Source organism: Falco biarmicus, chromosome 2, assembly GCF_023638135.1.
Source record: "Falco biarmicus isolate bFalBia1 chromosome 2, bFalBia1.pri, whole genome shotgun sequence".
Taxonomy (NCBI): Eukaryota; Metazoa; Chordata; class Aves; order Falconiformes; family Falconidae; genus Falco; species Falco biarmicus.
Genome location: NC_079289.1, coordinates 84318163 through 84331838, shown reverse-complemented (window position 1 = coordinate 84331838; position 13676 = coordinate 84318163). Strand labels below are relative to the sequence as shown.

Sequence of the window (13676 nt, the reverse complement as noted above, 5' to 3'; positions counted from 1 at the left end):
GCTTTCATATGTACAACAATCTCTCGTGCACATTGTAAGCACATATTTGCTGATTGAAGACTAGCAAGCTATCACTAAACCCAGTATACAATTTGCTGCTTCTCTGCACTTACCTACTTCTCTCAAGCACAGATTTATAAGGAAGGTCTTGTAACATATCCTGAAAAATCAGCAAGTCTGCAACTTATTAGTTACAAAAAACTCGTGGTAGAAGAGTATACAGTGATACTGTGAGATCCCTTATGAGAGTAGGGCAATTTTAATTGAAACTTGCCAGATGACTCCAGCTGTGGTAACATGGAGAGAGAATAGATACTCCAGTGGAAGTCTTGTTACTTTTTCTGGGTATGTTAAGAAAGCAATAAAAATGGTAATGTGACACTTTTTAAGAGGTCAGATTAATAAAAAATTAAAATTAAATTAATACAGTCCATCTAATAAAATGTGCTATTAATTTAACTATATTGAATAAGGAGCCCAGGTTTTTGTCACAACCACCTTGGGGAAATATTTCTAAAACTTTGCTCTTTTTATCAAATAACAAAAATCACTCCAGATAACACATCTTGTTCATGGCTATATTTTATTATCACTGTACCTTTTTAGCACCAAAACCTTTTAATAGTAAACTATGAGGATAAATTTGTATCAACCTGATTTTCTTTTGATACTTTTGTCAGTAAAGTCTCATTTTAATACTTATTTTCAATACTATTACAATTTCCAGGATCTCCGAGTATAACAACTATTCCTATACATTAATATTTTTCCCATGAACTACAGTATACCAGCTTTTCCCAAGAACACATTTTCAGCCCCCACCTTATTTTATTTGTATGATCAACTATATTCTAGCCCTCAACATGATTAGATGTTTACTGCCTAAATGGAGCATTAGAGGTGAAAAAAACTCTAAATCTTTTTTTCATTTATTCTTATGAGGCAATTTTCATAATGAACCATCTATTCCAGAACCTCAGTACACTCCAGCAGATTAATCAAGGGAATTAATACTGTTTCTAAAGTAGTAGGGTGAAGGAAGCAGAAGAGCTATTCAGTCACCTGCTCAATGTTTTGCTTTAGTTTATGTCTGCTTCTAGATGAACCAATTCTGTATTTTATTGAATGGTAAAAATGCTACGCATTTAGATTATAACAAGAAAATGTAGCAATTTTTTTAAAATCTAATAAAATTATTTACAGATTATATTTTCCTCTTCAATATTAGGAAAAAAAAATCTAGATTATTGAAACATCTGAAAAAAATATTACTTAATTGTATTCCTAAAATATGGTCAACTATATACATAGGATTTAAAGTTCTTTTTTTCTTTTTGCTCCACTCATATTTCTTGAGGGCTATTATAATAATGTTTTTGGACAGTTGTTGGCTTTTTTTGTCATTTCTGAGTACAGAAAATTCTAGCAATAAAAAACCCAAATATCAGTGGGAGATAATAAGCTTAAAATAGTCAACTCAATAAAGCAACTCCATGGGAAGAACTAGTGGATCCCCACTAGTAACTTTGAAATAAAAGTAAAAATTTCATTCTCATTATCAGAAATTTTTGGATAACCACAGTTACTGTTTCCCAAATATTAATGAAGAGACTTTGGGGAAAGACATATTTCTTAGCCAGATGGGCTGAAAAAGGGAGAAAACCTTTTTGCCTCTTCTGGACTGTCTTTAGTGCTGCAAGAGATATGTATAACATATCTATCATCTTAGCTATCTGAGTTATTTTTTATTTCCAAATTAACGTTTTATACTAGAGCATACGTTGCAGTGCTTCTACAAACCAGCCAATTCAACTTCCTAATTACTAAAAGCTCAAGATGCAGTACAACACACTGTGAAAAAGTAAATATATATTCCAAAGAACAGAATACAACAGCCAGTCTGGCTTCAAATTTTGCAGAAAGGCCCTTGTTCCTCTAATTAGTTTCTTCTGCAGGTATGGTAAAAAAGTTTCATGGAAGTCCCTTGTCAGAATACAAAAGCAGCTGTAAAGACCCACACCATCTAAATGCTTATGGATCTCCTGGGAGTATCAGAGACTGGGTATCCCACTATTCTGCCTCTGCCAACAGAGCAGTTGCTTGAGTAAAAAGTCTAAGAAATTGGGCAAATACAAAGTGGTCTTTCCATTTACATGATTTCCCAGCTTCTGCAAATTAGTGGCTTAAGGATTCATCAACTATGGTTAAACACCTCTCTGTCATTATTTTAAATTCTTCTCTATATCATCCTTCACATACAGAAGCAAGCCTGTCATAAACAGTTTATTAATTCTTTTTAATTAGAAATTGCTTATTGAGTTTTCTTCCTTTTCTGATGTTATTAAAATGCAATATTGGCTGAAATCTATTGCCTGAAACACAGGACCAAGAAAAGCAGCTGAGATTTAAGTCCTAAGGCAGGAGTTCTAAGAAAGCAAAATGATGCATCGCTTATTGCAAGTATGAATAGCTCCACACTCAAACAGGTTCTACTTGATGACTCATAGATCAGCAACTGACAAGTTTTCTTCAGCTAGCAAAAGCTGCACTTTGACATAATAATTTTGTGAGAAGAAAGAGTATAAAGGGAAAACATTCAAAACTGTCCTGGAGCCACCCTCTTCCAACACAATGTAAAAAAACCTCAATAGCTTTAAGCAAATATTCCACGTAGAAAAACTTTTATACAAAATAAGAACCTAAGATCAGCCTACTGGTTCAGACCATGGGCCAAAAGGACACCAATACAGGCTGATGACTAAATGAAAATGACTATATGGTAAGTACAGATACACTTCAGTATTTTCCCAGGCTCAAGCACAAGACTTCCTAATCCACATATGACTTCTGTCTACTTAGAAATCTTAATTTCTTTTTCTTCCAAGCCTATGCACACTCTTGTCTTAACTCTGTGTAAAAACCGCAAAGGTAGCCTAAGAAAACGCTCTCCCTTTGACGTTATGTTCAGTATAAGAAAGAATCTGGAAGAAAAGATGGAGCTATAAGCCAAGTTCCCTTAATGAACATATTCTAAATAGATACAATCATACAAAGCATTTGGAGTATTTGAAGACTGCAGCATTTTCACCAGCCTGCGGCATTCTAGCCCTACACAAAGTACAATTTTATTTTCAAAGATTTAAGAGGACACCAAGTAGTAAATAAAGAGTTAATATTTTTTCTTCAGTTCCTAAAAAGTCATCAATACAGGGTTCCTTCTCTTCTGCTACCAAGAATGAACCCACATTTGACATACAAGAGAGAAAAATAAGATGTTCTTATGTTGTCACAGATGGATGAAAAAAAAATAAAATCTGTAGTTCAAACCAAAAAAAATTAGAATAAACTGGATTCTTAATTCAGAAATACATGGAGTCAAACCAACACAGAGTTTCCAATGCAGGAATAATCTTTCTTTCCCATCCAGTGTACAAGCTCATCATAAGTTTCCCCATCGTATTTTAAAGAAAGAAGAAATTAAAGAATTCTCACAGATGAAAGCAGAAGTGTTTTCTCTGGCTCCTTCAGCCTATGAGGCGCTGTGCTATAATGAGATGCTCCATGTCTTCTATGTAAGAATCCTCAATTTAGTAGGAGAAAACAAATCCAGAAAGGCCAGTGAAGCTATAATTCATCAAACTTGAAAGGGAAACCAAAGGCAGAGATAGTTGCCAGGGCACAGCAAGGACCAGCTGCTCCCTCTGTGCCAGGGAGCCTGGAGCCAAAGGCAATATAACACAGCTGCAGAGCAGAGGGCAGCCAGGAGCAGAGAAGCCAGGGGGTACGGTACCAGGGCAGCCCCAGCTGCGGCCATCAGGCAGGCCCCTGAGGACCAGGACAGGCCGAGTCTGGGATAAGGCCTATAGTCCTGCATGAAGCTATTCTGTATGCTTTGTACTATAAGAAATACAATTTTTTGTTTGGTTTGATACAACAGGAAGGAGAAACCTGTCAAGATATATTAGAGCAGACAAGACTTACCACATTGTTTACATATATGCATATTAAATATATTTTGCATTACATCTCACTAGGCAACCTCCAAGTTTCCTTAATTTCCATTCTGTTTTATTAAGCTAGAGATAGGAGATTCCATAGAAAATGCAGAACTGAAGCTCCTCTGGCAGCAAATCATTGGCTCCGTGGAGCACGACAGGAAGAGTTACTGACTGCTTTCCCCTCTTTTCTTGCCCTGTGCCCAGCCAAGCACTGCATCCCACTCCAGCAGCTCCACCACAGCTCCTTCTCTAACCTTCCAAGAGAGTGAGTGCATCACTGAGCACTGATCTAAAGCATCCCTGTTACTCTCCATAATTTCTTAGATAGTGCTTATCTTCATAATTCTTAAGGTTCATTTCATATACTCTTCATGCACTCATGTAACTGTAGCTTCATCTCATACTTCTATTTATTTTCATCACTACTGTTTTTTAAGGTTGGAATTTTAGGATGCACTTACTATGTAAAGAAAAGTTTTTTACCTGCCAAAAGCTTTAAACCTGAAAATTATTCTGATGTTATCCGTTTGCTTATCTCAGTAATGGCTATTGAATGGTAACAACTATTTGTAGAAGTTATTCCAATATAGCTGTGGTTTCACACCTTTACTGTTCATCTTTCCTGCATTTACATTGAAGATAGCAAAGATGCAGAGTAGATTATCTGTTGAAGCCTAACTTTCTTTTACCACCTACTTCTACTCATTTCCACTTAGATCAGAACTTATTCCCTCAGAAAACATTATTCTATTCTATCCTGTGCTGAATTCATAAAACTGTATTTCTGACATTAATCCACTACTGTAGGAACTAATTAAAAAACAATAAAAATCAGTGTACTTCATAAAAATATTCAGCAGGAAATTCACACAGTCTATATAAATTATTTACTTTAAAAAATTCTGTGTTAGCAAACAATAGCAGTTAATAAAGTTTAACAGATCTATGCCTTAAATTGTATCCATAACAAAGTTTCTCAAAATATGAAAAAGCCTCTCACAGCTGATGAAGGGTTGGGTGCTTGCCTGTTATCTTTTCACTTGTGCTGTAACGTTGCCTAGTTAAAGAAAATGCTCAAGCTGACAAACTGGACAAAATTATTATACTTCAAATTCTAAATATTCCAAGTTAGGACTATATCAAAACCGGACAAGAAATTGAAGGGCTAGTAGATTGGTTTTACTGTGAAAATAACGTTATTTAACTCTTATAACACCATCAGCTCTGTGTTGTTAATCCCATAACCAACTCTCCACATTTTCAATCACCTGTTTATTACTAAAGCCTGTTTTAGTATTTAGTCTTTAGTATTTCTGGTACTACTGCTCTGAAAACAGTTTGTAACTGCTTACAAATAATGACTCCGATTTTATGAAAATAGGATTATAACTTAATGAGCAAATCAAATGACTGTAACTACCTCTAAGTCATATGTAGAAAATGCTGGCAGTTCTGTTTTATGAGCATAGCAGAGTAGTGGATTGATACTTAGAACAGAATATATTACAAACAAATATTAAACTTTTTATCTGGAAAAGGAAAAGAAAGAACGGAACAGGGTGCTTTAAATACAAAATAATCACAGTCATTATAAGCCAAAGCTCTGACAGGAAAGAGGAGAGAGAAATGTTATTAAAAGATATAGGAAAGAGTAGATCATTGAACCACTTCTTGTGGCAATAACACTCTCCATTTTTCTGAACATGTAACTCTTAGTTGAATAATGTAAAGAAGCAAACTATTTAACAGATGCAAAAATCATGCAAAAAAGCTTTCCCCACTACAAAGCCTATAAAGCAATGATGAAAATAGACATCCTATGCCAAATAACAGCCTCTAGCAGGACACAACTGAAAAATAGAAAATGCTTGGAATCAGCAGCCATGAAATGTTATCTAGGTAACCAATTTAAACCAATAAATGTAAATGACTGAGAATTATGGCAAAAGTATTAAACAAACAGAAGACAATAAAAATACTATATTAAATTCCAGAGAGCCATACACTTAATCCTTATTAGTTACTTCCAGATTTGTAAGGCTTTAACATTGAACTTAAAAGGTAAACATACAGGAAACAATGTTGTTTGTGAACAAAATGAGGTTCCTAAGTTTATATAGGCTTTGCTTATACAAGTGCAGCACCCAAGTTTTCAATAAGCTGGAAGTCAGTGTGAAAATAGAACAGTCAGCAAGTCTGGAGGAAAGATGAAGTAGTCATTGCGGTGCCTAAATAAAGCTTAAAACTCTGTGTTTTGTATGTATACACATATAAATACCCTTTTTAAAAATCTTTATCTATCCCAGACATACCCAGTGTCTCTTTACAAATTTCCCAGCTAAAACCATTACCATGTCTGAGTAATTTTCAGTTGCTCTGATGGAAATAAAAAGCACCACCTATTTTGAAAGATACGTTTCCTTTTCTTTTGTTTCGATAACATGTTTATTGGGTTCCCAAATATAATCCAGGTGAACTAGACCTACCTGAACAAATTGCAATTGTCACAATTGCATATGTTTCCATATATCTCATCAGGCCAGTGAAACACAGAATCATAGAATGGTTTGGGTTGGAAGGGACCTTAAAGATCATCTGGTTCCAACCCCCCTGCCATGGGCAGCGACACCTTCCACTAGACCACGTTGCTCAAAGCCCCATCCAGCCTGGCCTTCAGCACTGCCAGGGATGGGGCACCCACAGTTTCTCTGGGCAACCTGTGCCAGTGTCTCACCACCCTCACAGTGAAGAATTTCTTCCTAATATCTAATCCAAAGCTACACTATTTCAGTTTAAAAATGTTACCACTAGCTCTGTCACTATATTCACTGGTAAAGCATACCTCCCCATCTTTCCTGTAGGTCCCCTTTAAGTACTGGAAAGCCAATACAAGGTTTCTCCAGAGCCTTCTCTTCTGTAAGCTAAACAGTCCCGACACTCCCAGCCTGTCATTACAAGGGAGGTACTCCAACCCTCTGGTCATCTTCATGGCCCTCCTCTGAACCTGCTCAAGCAGGTCCATGTCTTTCTTATGCTGGAGATGCCAGAACGGGACCCAGTACTCCAGGTGGGGTCCCACGATAGCCAAGAGGAAGGGAAGAATCACCTCCCTCAACCTGCTGGCCACACTTCTTTTGATGCAGCCCAGGATACAGTTGGCTTTCTGGGCTGCAAGTGCACGTTACCAGCTCATATTCAGTTTTTCATCCAGTCCCCCCTTTTCCCTCTCCACAGGCTTTCTCTCAATTCATTCACTGCCCAACCTGCATTCATGTTTGGGATGCCCCAACCCAGGTGCAGGACTTTGCACTTGGCTTTTATTGAACTTCATGAGGTTCACACAGGCCGACTTTAGCCTGTCAAGGTCCCTCTGGATAGCATCTCTTCCCTCCAGAGCATCAAGCACACCACTCAGCTTGATATCATCTGCAAACATGCTAAATAACCTCCCTTTCAGTGCACTCAGTCCCACTGCCCAAGTCCCTGATAAAGACATTAAATAATACTGGTCCCAATACAGACTGCTGAGGGACACCACTGAGGGACACTGGCATCCACCTGGGCATGGAGCCATCGGCTGCAGCTCTTTGAGTATGACCATCTGGCCAACTCCTTATCCACTGAGTTGTCCACTCATCAAATCCGTGTCTCTCCATTTCAGAGATAAGGATGTTTGTGTGGGACAATATCAAATGCTTTGCACAATACTATCAATAAAGTTGAATTCAAGCCAAATGTTCTTTATCTAATGCTCTGATTTATCAGGCTTACAGATAAACAGTTGTTGCATCCCATTTTATAAGGATACATAGATGTTCAGGAAGATTAAGTCCTTCACAACTCTCTTCAAGTGTTTTTTTCCAAAACAGCCCAGGAAAGATATATATGACAAGACAATTGCTACTCTAACAAATAAAAATGGCTTTTAATTTTTTTTTCCACTCTTCTATCTTCTGAATTTAAGGCCACACATCGATATTAGATTTCTATCTGAGGCAAACCAAAGTATTTGCATTAACATTATTGATTGGTGGATAGACAGATACAGAGCTCTATCTGTATATTTGCAGTATCATATAAATTTTAGTCAAATAACTCAGAATTAAGAAATAAATCCTTTTTCTTTGTTACTTTTCTCAAGAATTTGCCATATTTACGAAGCAAATAGCTCTTTACTAACGTACAGGAAACGGGAGTAAAACTCAAGGGTTGAGATAAGAACAATTTAACAATTAAAATCAAATAAAATAAGAGGGGAAAAAGACCAAAATAATAACAATAACAATAATAATACTGACAATTATACTGAGAAGGAGGGAGAAGGGGAGAGGAATAAAATCCAAGGGGAAAGGAGAAAAAAAACAAGTGATGCATAATACAATTGCTCACCACCCACTGACTGATGCCCAGTCACCCCTGGAGCAGTGATCAGCAGGCCCTGGACAACCCCCGCCCCCCGCCCCCCCTCCCCCCCCCCCTTATATACTTCAGCATGACATTCTATGGTATGGGATACATCTTTGACTAGTTCAGGTCAGCTGTCCTGGCTGTGTCCCCTCTCAGTTTCTCGTGCCCCTCGAGCCCTGTCACAGGCAAGGGCTGAGAAACTCAGAAGTCCTTGACTTTATATAAGCATCACCCAGCAACAACTGAAAACATCAGTGTGTTACCAACATTGTTCTCACACCAAATCCAAAACACAGTATTGCACAAAGGCACCAGCTACTAAGAAGAAAATTAAATCTATCCCAGCTGAAACCAAGACTCTACCTCAAGGGAAAAATCTTACATATACTGGAAATTCAGAACATTTTATGTTGCTGCATTTCTTCCCTCTTCTCCATTGGTTGCTGACAGAAACTTCTTTCTCTTTTTCATTTCAGACTCATGTCTTGCAGTTACCATCCACCTATCTTTCTTGCTCATACAGCCATGTTATTGCTATTGAGTTTTCTACTCTACAACAATGCTGAATTCCTCAGTTCACTTCAACAGAACAGCCACATTCCTTTTCAGCTTCTTAACACTCTCTGACTTTACTTACATCATCTTCTACAGCTCTTTTAAAAATATCCTCCCTTTTAGTTGGTCCCAAATATAAATGTCAGTAATGTTGACCCCAATTTTAAACCAGTCAGTAGCAAATTGGCTATCCCAAATCACTCCATCTTCTCTCCTAATTACCCTTGCCACATACATTCCTTCCATGTTGCTGTTATCCACCATCCTATCTTGCAAATTTTTATTTTGGGGTTTCAATTGGACCTTCTTCAATTCAAACCATTTTAAAACTTAAAAATATCAAACACAAATAAAAAATACATAGAAAGACACCATTAATATTCCAGGATTGAACTGTCAGTCATAATTAGAAAATGAAAACAATTTCTTGCCCAAAGAACTCCATCTTAATCCTATACCTTTATCCTTAAAAGAATTTAGAAGCCTTGAACTCCATTAGACATACCATTAAAACTTGCAGCCGAAGTCTTCCAGACAGTTAAAGTTCTTTATTACTAGAGAATCTTAGATTTTTTAAGTGATTGAAAGTACCATTTATTGCAGACCTAATACATGTCTTGCCTTGTGCCATCACCACCATCCTTGCATTAATTAATGCAAAGCTGTCTTGAAAGTTCAGAAGCAGTGATTGCCTGATAGTTAAGAACTTTGCCAATACGGCTGGAACATTTTAGCCTGCTAAATTTAAGTGAAAAAACTATCAGAGAAATCCCAAGTTGAGACAGTTCAGAAACAGAATTAATGTATTTTGCTGCTTTCATTGCTTCAGAACAAGAAGCTTAAATTTCTACAGCAGCCTTAGAAAAGCATATATGAATTCCAATAAATCTATGTGAAAAGTACCCTTTACCTTCACTTTTTTTTTTTTTTTTACTTTCCACAATATTTTGTTTGTAGAACATACCTTAGCTAGAATTAAAATACAGACCTTGAAGATCCAAAATCTGTTCCTTTTTCTGGTGTTGACTAATTATATAGCTTTGTTTAAATTCCTAGTCTGTACAGAGATGGATTTTCCCATCTATAAAAACACCAAAACCTCAAAAATATGTTGAACTAATAATATTGTAGTATTGTAGACACTGTAGTCTTAAAACACAAAGACACACTAAGTGCATTACGGGGAATGTCCTGGAGTTCTACTTCCAACTCATGTTCTCATGTGATTAACTCCTTTTGCATATCAAGCATCCAGCCTCTGCCTTCATGTGCTGAACCTGTTTTTCTTATTAAAACCCGAGGCAAAATACACCTTCATTGTAAGGATTATACCTAAATTGTCTTGTTACACTTTCTGTCATTCACACATATATGAAACAGTAGATTTTCTTGGTTTAGCCTGTCATAGCAAAGCCATTTATAACACCTATTACAGCTTATCAGGATGTGGAAACAAGACAGTAGCTGATACAACTGGAAACTGCAGGGTTAATTTTTGCGTGTAATCATAGTACAATTGAATGGAAAGGAGGAAAAAAAGTTGTAACTGAGCCTTTTGTAATACTTTGTTCACACCACACCTTTGCCTCTGATTCCGCATACTATTAATTCCTTTGGAAAGTTTCCTCAACCGCCAACAAATACCATGTCTATTCTAATGTATCCTCCCCTGATCTAGACAGCCCAGTATGCTCCACACTTGGCCCAGCCCATCACAGTCCCTGACTTCCACTTTGCTTATGATGGAAGCTGCATCACTCTTCAAATTCTTAAGAGAATGATGGGACCTTAAACAGTTTTCACTAGTTTTAGTAAGGACAGGATTTTTAATGACTCAGCAAGCAAAGCAGAAAAGGAAAATAAGATGGAATCTGCTCTTTTAAGTAGGTAATTGCTTGGTAACTAACACAGGCAACCAGCACATGGAATATAAGAGCATGAACCCTGTGAGTATGTAACCTCGTAACGCAGCCTTGCCATTGCAATTAACAAGGCATAAGTTTTGTACTGAATTTACTGTGCCTCAGTACTGGGGTTTGACAAACCTCTGTCTGAAGGCTTGTTAACCAGCTTGTAGAGCTTTGCTTTTCTTGTTTTAGCTGTGACAGCAACTTTTTTCATTGACCAGGCTTCTGTGACTGATTTTGTTTTACTTCTGTCTTTGTATATAACTAGTACCTAGAGGGGCTTACAAGAAAGCCGGAGTAGAACTTTTTACAACAGCATGTAGTAATAGGACAAGGGGTAATGGCTTTATGCTGAAAAGGGGTAGATTTAGATTAGCTATTAGGAAAATATTCTTCACTGTGAGGGTAGTGAGACACTGGCACAGGCTGCCCAGAGAAGCGGTGGATGCCCCATCCCTGGCAGTGCTCAAGGCCAGGCTGGATGGGGCTGTCAGCAACCTGGTCTGGTGGAAGGTGTCCCTGCCCCTGGCAGGTGGGTTGGAACCAGATGATTTTTAAAGTCTCCTCCAACCCAAACCATTCTATGATTCTCTGATTATACGGTACTACCAGGACCCACAGCTATAAATAACACAAATTGCCAGTGAAAGAAGTGCAGGCTGGGAGCAGGAGAAACTGGTTTTAGGGCCAACAAAAAGAACAAAGAAATAATACCTAATATATGAAAAGGGTACAGTATACAGAAAATTTGGAGCTGTAAGCCAATTAAAAGAAGACAGAGATGTAAAGCATGTTACTAAACATATAAAAATGATCCCAAGTGCATTCTAGATTGAAGAAGAAACTAACATCATCACATTCCTTCTAATAAGAACATCAGAAGCTGATGGCTTACGGTGTTATTCTCATGAGCAGTCCAAAGCTACTGTCTTCCGTGTGCACCACCACTGGGGCAGAACCCTCATGGCCCTTCGTGATTAGATCAATGTACATAAGTGTCACCAGACATTCATATAATTTTTTTACCACTCCTTTTATATTTAAGTGCATGATGTTTGCTTTAAAATATATTTTTTCTAAATTGCCTTAGAATGTTAATAGTAATTTCCACTCAGGTTTTCATTGTGTGATGTATGATACGAGAACTTGAGCCAAATTAATCTGTTCAGCTAGTTGCATACATGCGATACTACAAAGCAAAGAATTATGGAAATTACTCTTAATTAAGTGTATTTATATGAAGCAGCATTTTGGTCCCCATCATACAGTACAGCACATCATGAAAAAAATTGCTTCACTAAAATCTCAACTTGATGTACAATCTTGCTACGATAAAAGTAACAAAAAATAAAAATATTTTAAAGTATATAAGAACTGATAGTATAAAATCATTTACCTTTATGTCTATAGCCAGACTGACAACATGCATAGCATTCACAAGTATCAAACAGTTGTGCAGAAATTGTTCAGGAGTTCTTGGATTAGTATACATCCTTACAAAGTGAGTAGCAATCTGCAGAAGAGACAGAAATCAAACTCTTGATCTCCCACTAAGCAAAATTACTGTGTTTGTATTTTCACTCTTTCAGCAATCCATAAGATCTAAATTTTGAACTAAATTCCCTTTTAAGAATATACCCAAAGAAAAATCAGTACTGAAGTAATCACTCTAGACTTGCTAAATGTTGGTTTGTTGGGGTTTTCTTCTTTTTAAAAGTCATGTAAGTCAACAGCTCCAAAGGAAATTAAGGCCTGAAAAAATCCACTTACATTAATAAAGTGTATAAAACTTTCACAATATTAAGAAAAGTCCTTACCAAATATGGACAATAAGCTGCCAGCTGTGCTGCCAATACCAGACCGTCTAGAAGATCTCGGTCAAAATTTACTATCCATCTCATTGGTGGTACTCCACCTAATTTAAAAACAGAGCAAGATGTATTAGATTCTTCCCCCCTGAGATGTCTAACTTTATTCTAGACCGATATGATGGCTTTATGAAATGACTGAGTAGAGGAAAGAACAGAAAAAGGAAATATCTGTTCACATGTAAAATTTCCCAGACATAATACTCTTCAAGAGCCATTGTTGAAAACATGAAAAAATCACCTAGAATATTGTAACTGTTATTCATACACTCTGATACAGCACGTAAAAGTATTCATCACAACGGAAGGAAAAACTTAACCTCACAGATTAAGAACCTAAACAAGTAAATTATTTCATAACATTCAGAGGGCTACTGAAACTCATGAAAATATGCATGAATTCTTTAAAGCTGCAACATTTAAGCACATAAGAAGGAAAAGGTCATTGATTTTCCTCAAGGCCATATTAAATTATTCAGCATAAATGCAATAAAAATAAAGCTAACGGCTCATTCCTGCAGCACAGATCACTACTTCTACAATTGTGTTGTAAAGGCCTATGCCTCACAGGTTAGAATATTTTTATATATTTCTAACATTTTTATTTAAAATAAAAATGGTTATTAAGAAAGTAAATATAGTTTGTCAGTATTTATTTGAAGTATTCCGTATCTTAAATATTTAACACAGTATTTAAACAACAGACTTATGTTCTTAAGCATCATAATAAACCACAGGATATAGTAATCTGAAAACTCAGCATGAGATACTCTCTAGAAAAAGCTACTGATGTACCAATAACCATGTTTTAAATCACTGCCTATACCAAATTACCAATACTTTGCTCTCCAGATAATAGGCATTTTGTGAAGCATGAACACATAGAAGCTAATCCTTTTTTAAGGAAAGCAATGTGGTCACAAACAGTGAAGTACCAAGAC

General features: G+C 36.7%; 1 protein-coding gene across 1 annotated transcript in view; it reads right to left on the bottom strand.

Moving 5' to 3' along the window:
• The window catches only part of CFAP47 (cilia and flagella associated protein 47), a 343082-nt gene that overhangs the window by 229962 nt on the left and 99444 nt on the right, over positions 1 to 13676 (bottom strand). Inside the window, exons 34-35 of the mRNA XM_056329101.1 lie at positions 12685 to 12782; positions 12264 to 12380 (exon numbers count right to left, since the gene is read on the bottom strand). Coding sequence (XP_056185076.1) covers positions 12264 to 12380; positions 12685 to 12782 — 215 coding nt within the window. The remainder of the gene's footprint in view (positions 1 to 12263; positions 12381 to 12684; positions 12783 to 13676) is intronic.